The 13785-nt window shown below is 35.9% G+C and overlaps 1 protein-coding gene across 1 annotated transcript in view; it reads right to left on the reverse strand.

Annotated features, from left to right (window-relative positions):
- The window catches only part of TMEFF2 (transmembrane protein with EGF like and two follistatin like domains 2), a 227806-nt gene that overhangs the window by 99008 nt on the left and 115013 nt on the right, over nt 1–13785 (reverse strand). The window contains exon 5 of the mRNA XM_014837534.3: nt 4474–4570. Coding sequence (XP_014693020.1) covers nt 4474–4570 — 97 coding nt within the window. The remainder of the gene's footprint in view (nt 1–4473; nt 4571–13785) is intronic.

Here is a 13785-nt window from a genome sequence, read left to right on the forward strand (position 1 = left end):
TTATTATGTTTGACTTATTTATAAACCATTCTTTTTCCTTATAAATTATATTTGGCAGGATGTATTTGATAGTCTCTTTGATGTATAAATGTATTAGTTTTGACTTTTTCCCATCTAGATATGAAGAAAAACAATCTCTGAAGCCCTTCTTTTCTTCCCCTCTTAACCCCTTTGCCATAAGCAGGCATGCACATCCCTTTGCACAGGTGCTCCAATTATTTTTGAAGTCCATCCTAAATAAAGGGATGCCTCATATGAAAGTGGTTGTAACTGTGGTGTGGACCACTTACCCTGTGGACTTTCAACTCTCTCTTTTGAAAGCTTAATCCTTTCTTACACTTAGGTAAATATCTATAACTGAAGAATCTTTTGTAGCAATAGTCTTTCTCTCTTACTGAGAAAACCTGACCATTTTCTGATTTCTACAGCCTTGATATTCTCCATAAGAAGAAGAAAAAGGCAAAAGAAAAACCTTGAAATGAAATCATAGAACAGAAGTGCGGGACTTACATGAGCTTAAAACCATCTGTTTACTCAAAATAAAAGCATTAAAATGTTATGTCATTAGTATCATGGTTTATCAATGCCATCCTCTAATGATTATTTTTTCTTCTTTTCTTCTTCTCTCTTTATCCCTCTCTGTTTTATTTATTTTTTTTCTTCCCCATGTCCAGTGTGACTTGCTTCTTAACCCAAAAACTCACCTAACCATGAAGACAAAATCGATTGTGTAGTACTGGCTTTTTGATTCTAACAGAGATTTATCTTCATCTAGAAAGCATCTGAACATCTTTGAATAGCTAGACTTAGTCCACGTGGTGAAATGTAACATGTTAATTTCTTAGGCCAGGGTGAAAGAAAGACTAGGAATTAATTTCCCCCCTTTGTTTCCATATTGCAGATACAATAATAGCATTATTTCTCAGTAGCATTTATTCACATCTTGTTATTACTGCATAATGCAGGGTTGACGAAATTATGTACATAAATTTGTAGTTTAGTTAGTGTCAAGGAAAAAATAAAACTAAACACTGAGTTGTATTCTTTGTTGCTATACAGCATATGCAGTATTTTATGTTTGCGAGAGGACCTGGCCACGGTTTCTTCCAAAATCGATAGCACATCAAAGCCCCCGGATCCAGTTGACTAGTACTGGAGTCAGATGCCTCCCTATTGCTTCCTATCTCACTCTATAGCCTCTTTCATTGCATGCCTATTTAATTTCATTTATTGCTTTATTCTTGTGTCCTTCAGCTGTTTCCAGTCTGCCCTTCATGGCCATAACTAAATACAATATGTTAACATAGAAAGGTATTTATGTAAATGAAAATCAATATGCTTATCATTTCAGCACCATTCCTTATTGCTTACATTGAACATTTTAAGTACATTTTATTTAAACGCTAACAACTTTTCATTCTTGCCTGGGTAGTATAATGATCTTCTTGGCTCCCTGCCCCCTGCAGCCGTCTAATCTTCACAGCTATGGCCACTTAGCCCCATCTGGAGGTTCAGCTTTATTCCACATTTTGGAGCTAATCTTGTCTCTACGCTGGGGGCGTACAAGATGTCTTAGCCAAAAGCTAACTGATTCAGCATCCAGTCAGCCTTGTTGCTGATTTCATTCTGACCTTGTAATTTATTTCCGAGATCTAGGCGCTTGTCCCAGCCCCTTGCAACCAAGGCTTGGTTTTCTCCACTGGTTCCTGCAAGTGGGTATCCATGCAGTCTTTCCTATACCAGTCCCTGATTAGTGTTCCCGATTGCTAGCCAATTCCTCAGTAACAGGTTCTGCCTCGCCCTTTGTTCCTTTTGTAGCTGAGTTTCCTTTTCTCATTCCAGTTGCCACGGCTGGGCCCTACAGTCTATTGTTGAATCTTTAGGATGTCACTGGCTTTGCCCATCTCTCCTTACCATGCCTGTCTTCATCTCACGGATCTGAACTTTTGCTGGAATACTAGAAGTGATATTGCTTGCCTGGATGTTTTCCCACTGCCTGCTGTAGACATATCCCTTGTCACCAGCTCTAAACCTGCAGGTCTTGAGTCACTGGACCTAAGCTGCCTTGCAATCTGGCCATCTCACTATTCCAGCCAGGACAGGAAAGAAATATTATTTTAATTGCATCTTTGCTTGAATTGTTATGCTAATACTTTCTAGTTAATTTCGCCTCATATCTTCATCTTGGCCCTGCCACTTAAACACTTTAAAACTCAGTTTCCTCTTAGTAAAGAGAGATCATAATGATATCTACTCCTAAGGTTATTTAGAAGATAACTGAGAAAAAAAATGCGTACAAATGGACCAAGCCCATCATAGGCAATCAGTGATTTTTCGCTGCTATTATTATCTCATCTTAAATCTTTGCACTTGTAAAGTGGAACTATGTCACTTAAAGATGATCATTAAAGAGATGAGAAACCAGGGGAATGGAAATTCTTAAGAAAAAATTAGGGACCCATGTGAATTTTTTTAAACTAAAATAATTGACAGCAAGATAATTAGCTTTAAAAATAATGTTGAACCACAGATGCAGTCACCAGCAAACATTAAAAATGAAATATTTTAAGGGCACACTTTTCATCAGCGTGTTTTAATATACAATGACTATGACTATACAGAGCCCTGAAGCATTAAGTGGGGAGGATTCTTTGAGTCAGTCATTTATTTTAGAGCTGTATTTCCATAACCATTTGGGGCGTTTTAGATAAGTAAAATGTTAAGCCCTACTTTTGTGAAATCCTGACATTAATTTTGGGGTAGAACTAAAGAATTGATGTGTTTAAAAAATCCTCAAAGTAATTCTGATGATCAGCTAGATTTGGGAACCATAAATTCATCAGCCATTAAGATGCCCAGATTTTCTTTAAAACACACACATTCGTTTGCCTCAAGATGGTCAAACCAGTGCATAGACTCCCTGACTTGGCTCCTACCTGCCTATTGGCTAGCAATGTTTGACAAGTATGGAAACTACTGATGTCTACTTTTAGTAATGGGTGGCTATTTCACATGGCTAGTCAAGAGCAGTGTTTATCTATAAGTACCTAGTTAAATTACCCTAAGAACCCCAGTTTTCTCAATTGCAATCCTGACTTAATTTGCATTCAAAAATATTTTAAAATATTTTAAGTGCAGACTGTTTTACTCTTCTTTTTTTTTGAGGAAGATTAGCCCTGAGCCAACATCTGCTGCCAATCCTCCTCTTTTTGCTGAGGAAGACTGGCCCTGAGCTAACATCTGTGCCCATCTTCCTCTACTTTATATGTAGGACACCTGCTACAGCATGACTTGACAAGCAGTGCCATGTCCGTACCCAGGATCTGAACCCTCGAACCCAGGGCTGCCGAAGTGGAACGTACGAACTTAACCGCTGCACCACCAGGCTGGCCCTAGACTGTTTCACTCTTGCCAAAATTATCTTAATTTTTTTTCTTCTCGTCCCTTAGATGAATTTCCCTCTTCACCTACAAAAGTTTGATCAAAATGAATTTTTCTCCCAACTTTAGATACAATTGACATATAACATTATATAAGTCTGAGGTGTCTAACATGTTGATTTGATACACTTATATATTGCAATATGATTACCACCATAGTGTTAGCTAACACCTCCATCATGTCACATAATAGCTATTTCTTTTTTTGGGTGAGAACATTTACGATTTACTCTCTTGGCAACTTTGATCAAAATGATTTTTAACTGCTTTAAGCCAACACAGTCTGCATGTTGAAGAAAACAAAGGGCCCTGGGCTGTTTTCCTATGTGTGTAAAAATTAAAGGGAAGGAGAGAGAAAGAGACTGCCTCTTTCCACTATCACACCACAAAGACTTCCCTCTGAATTTTGGATGGCTCAGTTTGGGTATGATCAGAGCAAGATGAACACTTGTGGATGCCCTAGGAGGCTAACATTTTGGAACCCATTCAAAATAATGAATATTTTTCATTATTTGTTCAGCATATCTTTACAGGATAAGCTGAGAATTGCTTGGGTGAAGGGAGAAGTTGATCCTACAGAGCGGCCCAGACATCAGTCTTTGCTTTACCATCTTCCCAGTTCAGCTACAGGCGTGCATATGTGTACCCTTAAGTAACATCTCTCCAGTTACCCAGATCCACCAACTTGGAAAGCAGATTAGCAACTATCATTGTTTCTTGACCATGCTTCTTCAGAGTTGTTCTGGTAAATACGATTTTTCTCTCCATCTCTTAACATGGACAGGATTTGAGAGTCTCAACGACATCTTATTGTACCTTATCAAGTAATGCGCTGGACAGCTGCTTGGTGGCCCAATTCTTAATTCAGCTTCAGAAATTCCTTACTGTTATTATAGCCCTCATTTTTCCCCCCGTAGGAACTGGATAAGAAAAAAATTGCTGAAAATGTCTTCTTTTGGGAACTGGTTGATGGAGTAAAAAGAAATTAACTATTGTCATTCTTTCATTTAAAAGAATAAAAAAAGCACGTTACCAGACATCCTCGGCATCTTCATCACACTCTGCACCAAACTGGCAAATATCACAGGTGGATGTCTCCTTTTGACTGGTTTCTCCTGAGCCTTCATGGACTGCAGGACAGAAAAAAAGAAACAAAGAATTCAGATAAGTGTGCATAATACCAACAACTCTAAGACTATTCTATATTACAGCTGCTACCCTTCCAATGGACCTGTTTGTCATATTCAACTCCTTTCTTCCCTAAATTTGAGGAAACTCTAACAATAAAATGCCATCCATTGGGATATGATGAGCACTTCTCTTTTTAAAAGCAAAATAAATCAGACACAAGGGTTTACTAGATTTATCAAAATTTCTTGGCTAATAAATAGACCATATGAAAGAGTTATTTAATTAAAAGGGATTTAGATTGTTACTCATCTAAAAGAAACATCTAGTATCTATTTTATTAAAAAAACTTAGCATTTTCTCATTCTTAAATTACAGATTTTGTTATTTATATTTTTTATACATAATTTAAAAAATTTAAATGGGCAGGATTGACTTATTAGATATGTCTTCCTTTGTTTCCCCCTCAAGATATTAAGTACTTCTAAGGAAAAATATGTTGATTATAAGTTTTTATAAAACAGCTGTTAATTGGTTTGCACAGTAATTTCCTGAATCTTACATAGATATTGCACAGAGCGCATCATAGTGATTTCCTCTGTGAGGGTTATGAACATATATTTCATTTTAAATGTGCATATTGTCATTGATGATGATTATTGATATTGGTCCTTTTTCTCTCCACAAATTACAAGGACAAAAACATGCAATATATAACCTAATTATAAAATTAACCTTTCAAAGATTAAGACACAATAGTGTAAATCAAGAAAAAATTTCTGGTATTTTGAGTCCAAGGCATGAAAATCTGAGCAACACTTTTGAGATGATGGATTAATGTTTACCCAATTAAAAAATATGTAGTTGAAAGCAAAAATTGTTTTGCTTGTAGATGAAAAATGCTACAACCTAACTACTGCATAGATAATCTTATTCCATGGACAGATCATATGCTTAATAAAAGATGTTTAAATCAAGAGGATCTGTAAAAAGTGCACTTCTGCAAAAGGTTATGTATTTTCTTTCTTTTTTTAATGCTTTTTGGTGAGGAAGATTGGCCCTGAGCTAACATCTGTTGCCAATCTTCCTCTTTTTTTTTTCCCTTCTCAAAGCCCCAGCACATAGTTGTATATCCTAATTGCAGGTCAGTCTAGTTCTTCTATGTGGGATGACACCACAGCATGGCTTGATGAGCAGTGCATAGGTCTGCACCCAGGATCCGAACCTGCAAATCCCAGGTGGCTGAAGCGTAGCATGAGAACTTAACCACTCGGCCATGGGGCCAGCCCCTGGGTTATGTATTTTCAACAGAAAAAGAATATAAGCAATTAAGGATGGCATTGGCTTCTATCTTTATGAACCCTAATAAGACGACATTTTTAACAAAGATATAATTTATTAACATGCACCCTAAACCTAACAAATCCAAGCTTACTTATTTTGTTTTAATGTTTTTTTAATCATTCTTCTTTGTCTATTAACAAGAAAGCTCTTAATATTTATAAAAGCAAAGGTCTTTATTCCTTGATTTACTCTTTAATTTACTGCTGTGCAGATGAGTGATTTAATTTACCAAAAAAAAGGATAAGAAGAGATCTCTAGGAGAGTTCTCTGTTTTATAGTTTCCCCAGGAAAGGTAGAGAGATTTATTTTTTCTAAAGTAACATTTTCTTTCCTGAACTTGATGATTTGCACTTATATTTTTAAAAAGCTATGAATTAAATAGATCAACTTCAATTGCAATAGTTTTAAATTTGGAAGTCTTAAAAAAAGATATTCCTCCCCAGAAAGAAGAAGGAATTTTATATTCGGATAAAATAGACAGCACTTATTACCCACTCGATTACTTTAATACAGGCAAGACCATTAGACTAGACCATGGGGATAAAAAGGAAGCTGGGGCCTCACCTCAGGGGAGACTGAACAGCTGAGGTCGGTCTCTTTATTACTTTCTTATTATTAATGCAACACAGAAGTTGCTAATGAGAGAGAGCCTTTTAATGTGAGCAAGATTAGCAGCTCCCAGACTAAAACTTCCCATCATTCAGGAAATATACTAATGCAATGGGAAGGTCCTTAATGAACAGTTACAGCCACTCAGGGGCAGCCACATTTTCTTTTGAAGCAGAGATCCTTGGTTAGGGATCCACCGGAAGTAATCCAGGGGGTGAATTATGCTAACTCAGCAGAACTAATAATGATGTTTCTACTGGAAGTCACATTACATTTCTATAAAAGGACAATTATTGGTAGAATTGAGATGTTTGGAAATTCTCCTACGTGGAGAAATAAATCCAGAAGTAGCATTAGCAACACCTCCATCAATAAGTATTCTGGCAATGACCTTATATGAAGTCATCCACAATGAAAAATAAAGTAAAATCTTTCTATATTACCTGAAGCACAGGCTTGTACCTTTGTAACAAACCGCCAAATGAATCAGTCCACAGCTTTCATCTAATCCTATAGATGAGTGGTTCTTAAATAGGGCTGGGCTCAGAGGCACTAGTAGATTGTCTTTGTTCATTTATTTACTTTTAACATAAATGCCCTGGGATATCGTTGGAGATACTGAATTCGTAGGCTTGGGCTTGGATATGCATATTCTAGAAAACAGACCTTCCCAGAGGAAGAATCTCTGCCTTAAACAATATTGAGAAGACTTCATTTGACCCGAACATCCTCCTTACGCATCATCTAGCTCCAGACTTCTGACACTTTACCCAGCACACGAAGTGCCTGGAAGTTTTGTTAAATGCAGATTGTAATTCAGTAGGTGTGAGGTGTGGCTTGAGGTTTTGCATTTCTTACAAGCCCCCAGATGCTGATGCTGCTGGTCCACAGACCATACTTTGGTTAGTAAGGATAGCGATGTGTTTTTCAATTCACAATTCACAGTTTATTAGTAGGTAGTGAAATGGAGTTAGTGGGTCACTACCAGCATTTTTGTAAACACGAAACTGAAGATACTAGAATAGAAAACACACAGTGCATCTTATTTAGCAACTATAGGTTTTATCTCATAACGCTGTTTTAGTTTTACATATGTACATCCACACAGGGTTGCAATGTGAATTTCATCTCTTACTAAAGGTCACGGTTACAAAAGCTTGAAAACCACTGATGTAGCCCATGGTGGATTCTCAGTAAATGTGTTGAATTGGATTATTCCTTCTTTCCATTCTTTCTACACTAAGAGAAACAGGGAAGATAGGTGCCTAATTATTTGCATTTATCCACAGATTATATAGAAATAAAATTCATTTATGCAAAAGTATTATTTTAACCATGAATTTGCATTTTAAGCCTTTTGAGTTTTGAAGTACAAGAATTATTCCCTTTTCTTCTATAGAAACAGGTTTCAGCAAGTGATGGAAGGCAATTTGAGGGGCGAGGAAGGTGGAGCTCCTGAAAGCACATTATACCTAGAATGCCATTCTACAGTTAAAACTGATATAAGCCCTTTAAGAAGATTCTGGATTGGGACATGGTAAGAGATGAGCAAATCACCTCCCTCTCTCTCAACTCTCCCTACCCTGGAAGGTTTCATCTGGAGGTAACCAAAGCTCTTTTATCTCCACCTTGTTCTGCCCAATCCAGGTCTTCACACTGGATGCGCCCACGTGGCCCAGTTCTCTTCCTAACTCCCTACAGTGTCTTCTGGGCCTCTTAGAATATTCTTAACCTATGTTATACTATTTCTGAAAACACAGTGAAATGTAATGTTCAAACACATAGTTATTCAGTGTCATTTATTTTGGTAAAAATTGTGTTAAAATCTACATTCCGTGAAATGCTCAGATCTTAAGTGTATCTTTTAATCAGTTTTGAAGAATGCATATCAAGACAAGGAACACCTCCATCATTCCGGAAAGTTCACTGGTGCCCCTTCCTGGACATGTTGCTATCACCTCTCTGTCTCTCTGTATAGGCAGATCAGCGACCTGATCTCTGTCACCACAGATTAACTCTTCCAGAACATCACATCAGTGGAATCATACACTATGTAATTATTGTGTCCAGCTTCTTTCACTCAGCATCATAGTTTTTGAGATTAATTCAGGTAGTTGCATATATCAGCAGTTTCTCTCTCTTTATTGTTTGGTATTCAGTTGAAGGAATATATCACAGCTTATTTATCCATTTTTTTTGTTGTTGAAGGACATCTGCTTGTTTTCACTTATTGGCTAGAAACAATAACTGAGTATTTATGAATAAAGTTGCTATAAATATTCTTGTTAAAGACTTTTTGTGCTCATAACTTTTTATTTCTCTTAGACAAATACCTAGCAGTGGCATAACTGGGTCTTAAGGTAAATCTTATTGTTTTTGTTTTTATTCTTAAGTTTCAAGAATTTTTAATATATTTTGGGTACAAATTTTCGTCAGATATACGTGTTGTATATTTTTTCTCGGTCTATTTTCTTGATGGTGTTTTGGCCTTTTGTGCATGCACAGAGATTTTTATTTTGATGAAATCAGTTTCTTTCTTTCATGATTTGCCTTTTCTGTGTCACTTCTGAGAAGTCTTCTACTCGAAGCCCATGAAGACATTCTTCTACGCTTTTTTTAAGTCTCTATTTTCATTAATTTTTAAATTGTGTTTTAGGTTTAGGCTTATGGTCTATCTCAAATTGGATTTTGTACATGATATGAAGTAGAGGTTGAGGTTCTTTCTTTTTTTTTCCCACATGGACATGATTTTTCTCTTTTGACCTATAAACGTGGTGAAATACGTTGATTGATTTTTAAACGTTGAGCCAACCTCCCATTCTTGGGATAAGTCAAACTTGATCATATCTACATAATGAAGCTTCCAGAAAAATCCAAAAGGAAAAGGTCTGTAGAGCTTCTGGGTTGGTGAACACATGGAGATTCTGGGAGAATGGTGTGCCCAGAGATGGCATAGAAACTCCATGCCCTTTCCCAAATACCTTGCCCTATGTATCTTGTGCATTTAGCTCTTCTTGAGTTATATCCTGTTATAATAAATCAGTGATCTAGGAAGTAACATGTTTCTCTGAGTTCTGTGAGCTGCTCTAGCAAATTAATTGAACCCAAGGAGAGCAGTTGAGGGAACGTCCAATCTACAGCCATTTGGTCAGAAGCGCAAGTAATAGCCTGAGCTTGCAACTGGCCTCTGAAGCTGGGGTGGGTGGGTGTGCAGTCTTGTAGAAGTGAGCTCTCAACCTATGAAATATGATTCTATCTGTGGGTAGATAGTGTCAGAATTGAGTAGAATTCTCAGACACCTTACTGCTGTCTGAGAATTGTCTCTTGATATAGGGGAACTGCCTCCCCCTCCCCAGCCATGTTGGGAATCAGGTCTCAGAACACTAATTTAATTTCATCTTAGCATTCCTAATGATTTTTTTCAGTGTTTTTGTGTCATTATTTTGGTCGTTGCTTTAGGGATTACAATATATATCCTTAAATTAACCCATTACTTCATGAACAATTTAAGAAGTTTATGACAATATATTTTTACTTACTATAGTCCACTCTTTGAATTCTTATTGTTATATATCACACTTGTACCTATGCATAAAACTCATGTTCCTTTTCAAAATTAGTTTTATGTTAAACAGCTATCCTCCTCTTTTGTGTTAATTTCAAAGGCAAAAAGCCAGAGATGTCAGTACCCATGTAGACTCCTTCCTGTCATTATTAAATGATTATTTGACTTCTGACCCATATTTGCTCTAACTTTTCAAGACTTATCTGTGGCCTCAAATTCTCCATGGGAGACACTATTGGCACATGATACTTATAGTAGATTGTATTATCTTTCCAATGAAAGGACTATATGTTCCTCTCCATAGCCATATGACTTGAAGTTCCATGATGTCACTGTTGACCGTATGACTTGCTTTTGCCTTTGAAATGTGAGCAGTAGTGAGAAGCTATATAAAAGCCATCATGTGGATTTCTACTTTCTTGCTCTTTTCCTTTGCATAGAAAAGACACATTTCAGAACAGGAGCTGTTTCTTCAACCAATCCCAAAATGAGAAGATATATAGAGCAGAGCCATAGCTGACTATAGCCATGGGAGCAAGAATTATGCCACTGATGCTGTAAGCCTCTGAGATTTTGAGGTTGTTTGTAACCGTAGCCTTACCTAGTGAAAGATGACTAATAAGACATGAATTAATGTTATTAATAAATTCTAGGGAAACATATTTCACAACATTTTCCACACCTCAGATTTTGGTTGCATTACTTATCTATACAAGCCTAGATCTGTTTTTAATTTTCTCCAACTCTGCCTTCAAAATTTGTACTATTTCCTTTCTATCTCAGCGTATATTCTGCCATAGTTAAGGCATGTTGCTTCTATTACATTTTCATTTTTCCCCCAACATAGCACTACCTTCCCAGTCTATGTATGGTTCACATTTTCTTCTCTATGTAGCTCTATTATACGTCTTTGGCAGTTATATACGGTGTCCCATTTAAATTAAGCATAGTATAAACATTAAACATGGCATAAATATGCATAAATAGAAACCTCCACGTATATCAAGTCTGAAATAAAGTAGGCAATCCCTGAAAATATCAAATTGTATCCACAAAGGGAATGAGATTTCTAAGCTAAAATATGACCCATAGATACTGGTTATATAACCATTTAAATTATTGCAAAGTTGGTTCTATAACCATTTAAATTATTGCAAAGTTGAGAAAAACACATTTACACAAACTTTATGTAGACCTTAATCTGAATTTTTTCAAAATTTAGAATGATTTTTCTCTTTCTATTTTAGAGTCAATATCATTCACTGGGCAGATGACAAAATAATTATTGGTAGCCTTGTCATTTTTCCCACTTTATTTAGATAGATAAAGAATTCATCAGTGATAACATTCAATGCATCTGTTGTAACTAAAATTACTTGATTATCAAATTATCAACAGCAATTTTTCTTTTAAAATAACTTGCATAAATTACTACCTCATTATCACTGAAAAGGTGAACTTTGAGTTTGCCTTCTAATGAAGGACAAATTCCTCTTAAAGAAGAGAAAGAAAAATTTAAATTGAAACTTTCTACTCCATTCTTCAATTGGTACAACTCGTGTATTTTGCTTTTTGTATGCCAGTGTTGCCTCTCCTATGCCTCTCCCACCTGTGAGTAAGCTGAATTTAAATGATGGAAGCTGCTGACAGTTTCTTGAGGCTCAAACAATTCTAAGTTGTTGTTTTTCAGCCAGAGTCATGTGCTTTTACATTTTTCAACATTTTCCTAAGACCCCAATATGACTTTAAAGAAAAATAAGAAATGCTTTTTTTCAGATTATAACATAGGGATATTTGTCATATGAATAATAATTATATTATTACATTGTATTATTGAAATGCTAAAGCAAGAGAAGTAGCATTTCAGTCTTTTATTTACAAAACTAACACAGATTAATTTTGTATATGTATCAGTGCCATAATGCAGTAAGATGTGTCCAGATTTTAGGGAGGAAATTCATTATCTTCGCTTCTTTTTAATTAAAAGAAGTATAACTACACTGATAATTTTTAATTTTTAAGTGATTTAAATTGTCCAAAACTAAAGGCAGTCTGAAATTATACTTACACATAGTGGTTTGAAATTCTAAAAACCACTTGAAAAGCCTAAGAACCAAGTTCATGTCTGAGCAAATGTAATTTTATATTAAACACTCAAAAGAAGAGATCATTACAGAAAATTTAATTTTTCATAATTAAGCTAGTTTGCTAGAGCTTGACAAAGCTTCTTTAGAAATCACATATAATTTATCTTCTGCAGAACTAAAAATAATTTCAGATTAATATAATTCTGCGATGTCGAGGCACAATTCTATTGTCATCATTCAAGTCTGACTGATTTCACTCAGTCCTATCTGAGTTAGAACTGAAGATACTCAGTTGATTAGAAGAAAGAAGAAAGAGAGAAATGAAGTAAGGAAAGGAGAAACGAGAGAAGGAAGGATGGAAGGAAGGAAAGAAGGAAGGAGAAAAAAGCTTATTCAGCTTGATATTATGCATGGCAGGATGCATTAGAGCAAGTTACTATGCCAGACTTCATGAAACTCTATTATATCAATTATATGATAATTATAAGCAAAAATACTTTTATTATCATCAGTATAATTAATCTAAATCATTTTATGCAAATTCATGTAATTTAAAACTTTTTCCTTATTAAATGGCTAAAAGATGAGAAATTTATTTTTTATTGGTAAGTTATGAACTTTGGCTTGGGTTACAGGAGCTACTACAGAGCATAGTGGGTACCAAATCCCAATGAGAGGAGACTGAGAAAAGATTAGGAGGTTAGTCAGTGGAAACAGTAAATGGAGGTGCACCTTTGTACAGGTTTGCTGATGAGGAGAACAGAGAATGAGGCATTAGTTAGATATGGATGCAGAGTCAAGAAGCGGATTTTTATGCAAGGATGGAGTTGAGGCATCATTGTATGCTGAGAGGAATGATGGAGCAGAGAGAGGAACAAATTTATGCAGGCAAGCAAAGGGATAATCACAGAAGTGATGTCCTTGAGAAGGGATGTGCTTATACACAGGTGCAGTGGTTGATCTTAGAGGTAGGAACACATTTTCTGCTCTAGGAAGGATGGCAGAGTATGTGGGTACAGATGTAGAAAGGAGGTGACACTGGAAAGAGGAAAATGAAATAGATCTCCTGTGGTTGTATTTATTGCCTCTATTGTATTTGTACTTAAGAGAAAGGTCCTCAATTGAGAGGATGTGATAAGAAGGGAGCAGACTGTAAGAGAGAGAATGTGAATGAAGAAAGACCGAAGTCCTAAGTCTTTCTTACACTAATTTGTTGCTTTCCAACTTTGTGCTTAATTCTTCTAATTAGCAAATCTCTGATGAATAAAGATATTTATTTATTAATTTGGACTTCTGTATGTCTTTAGTACATGAATTTTGGTGTTGATAATTTAAAGGCATTTTGTGATGTAGAAAGTTTCATTTGAATCATCAGATAAAGAGTAAATTGCCAATAGAGTTAACTCTAAGCTACTTAACGTTTGTTGTGGTAGAAGAGCTTCATGGTCTAGTGACCACTTACATGTCACGTTTCTTTCCTAAATACTCTCCCATTCCATCAGGTCTGTACTAGTTCAGATCTTCATCATACCTTGCCTAAACTTCTAACTAGCTGATCTCTACACTTACAAACTTGCTTCTTTTAAATATATTTCCCACGTGCCTTATTGAA

The sequence above is a fragment of the Equus asinus genome, chromosome 4, assembly GCF_041296235.1.
Source record: "Equus asinus isolate D_3611 breed Donkey chromosome 4, EquAss-T2T_v2, whole genome shotgun sequence".
NCBI classification, from domain to species: Eukaryota; Metazoa; Chordata; class Mammalia; order Perissodactyla; family Equidae; genus Equus; species Equus asinus.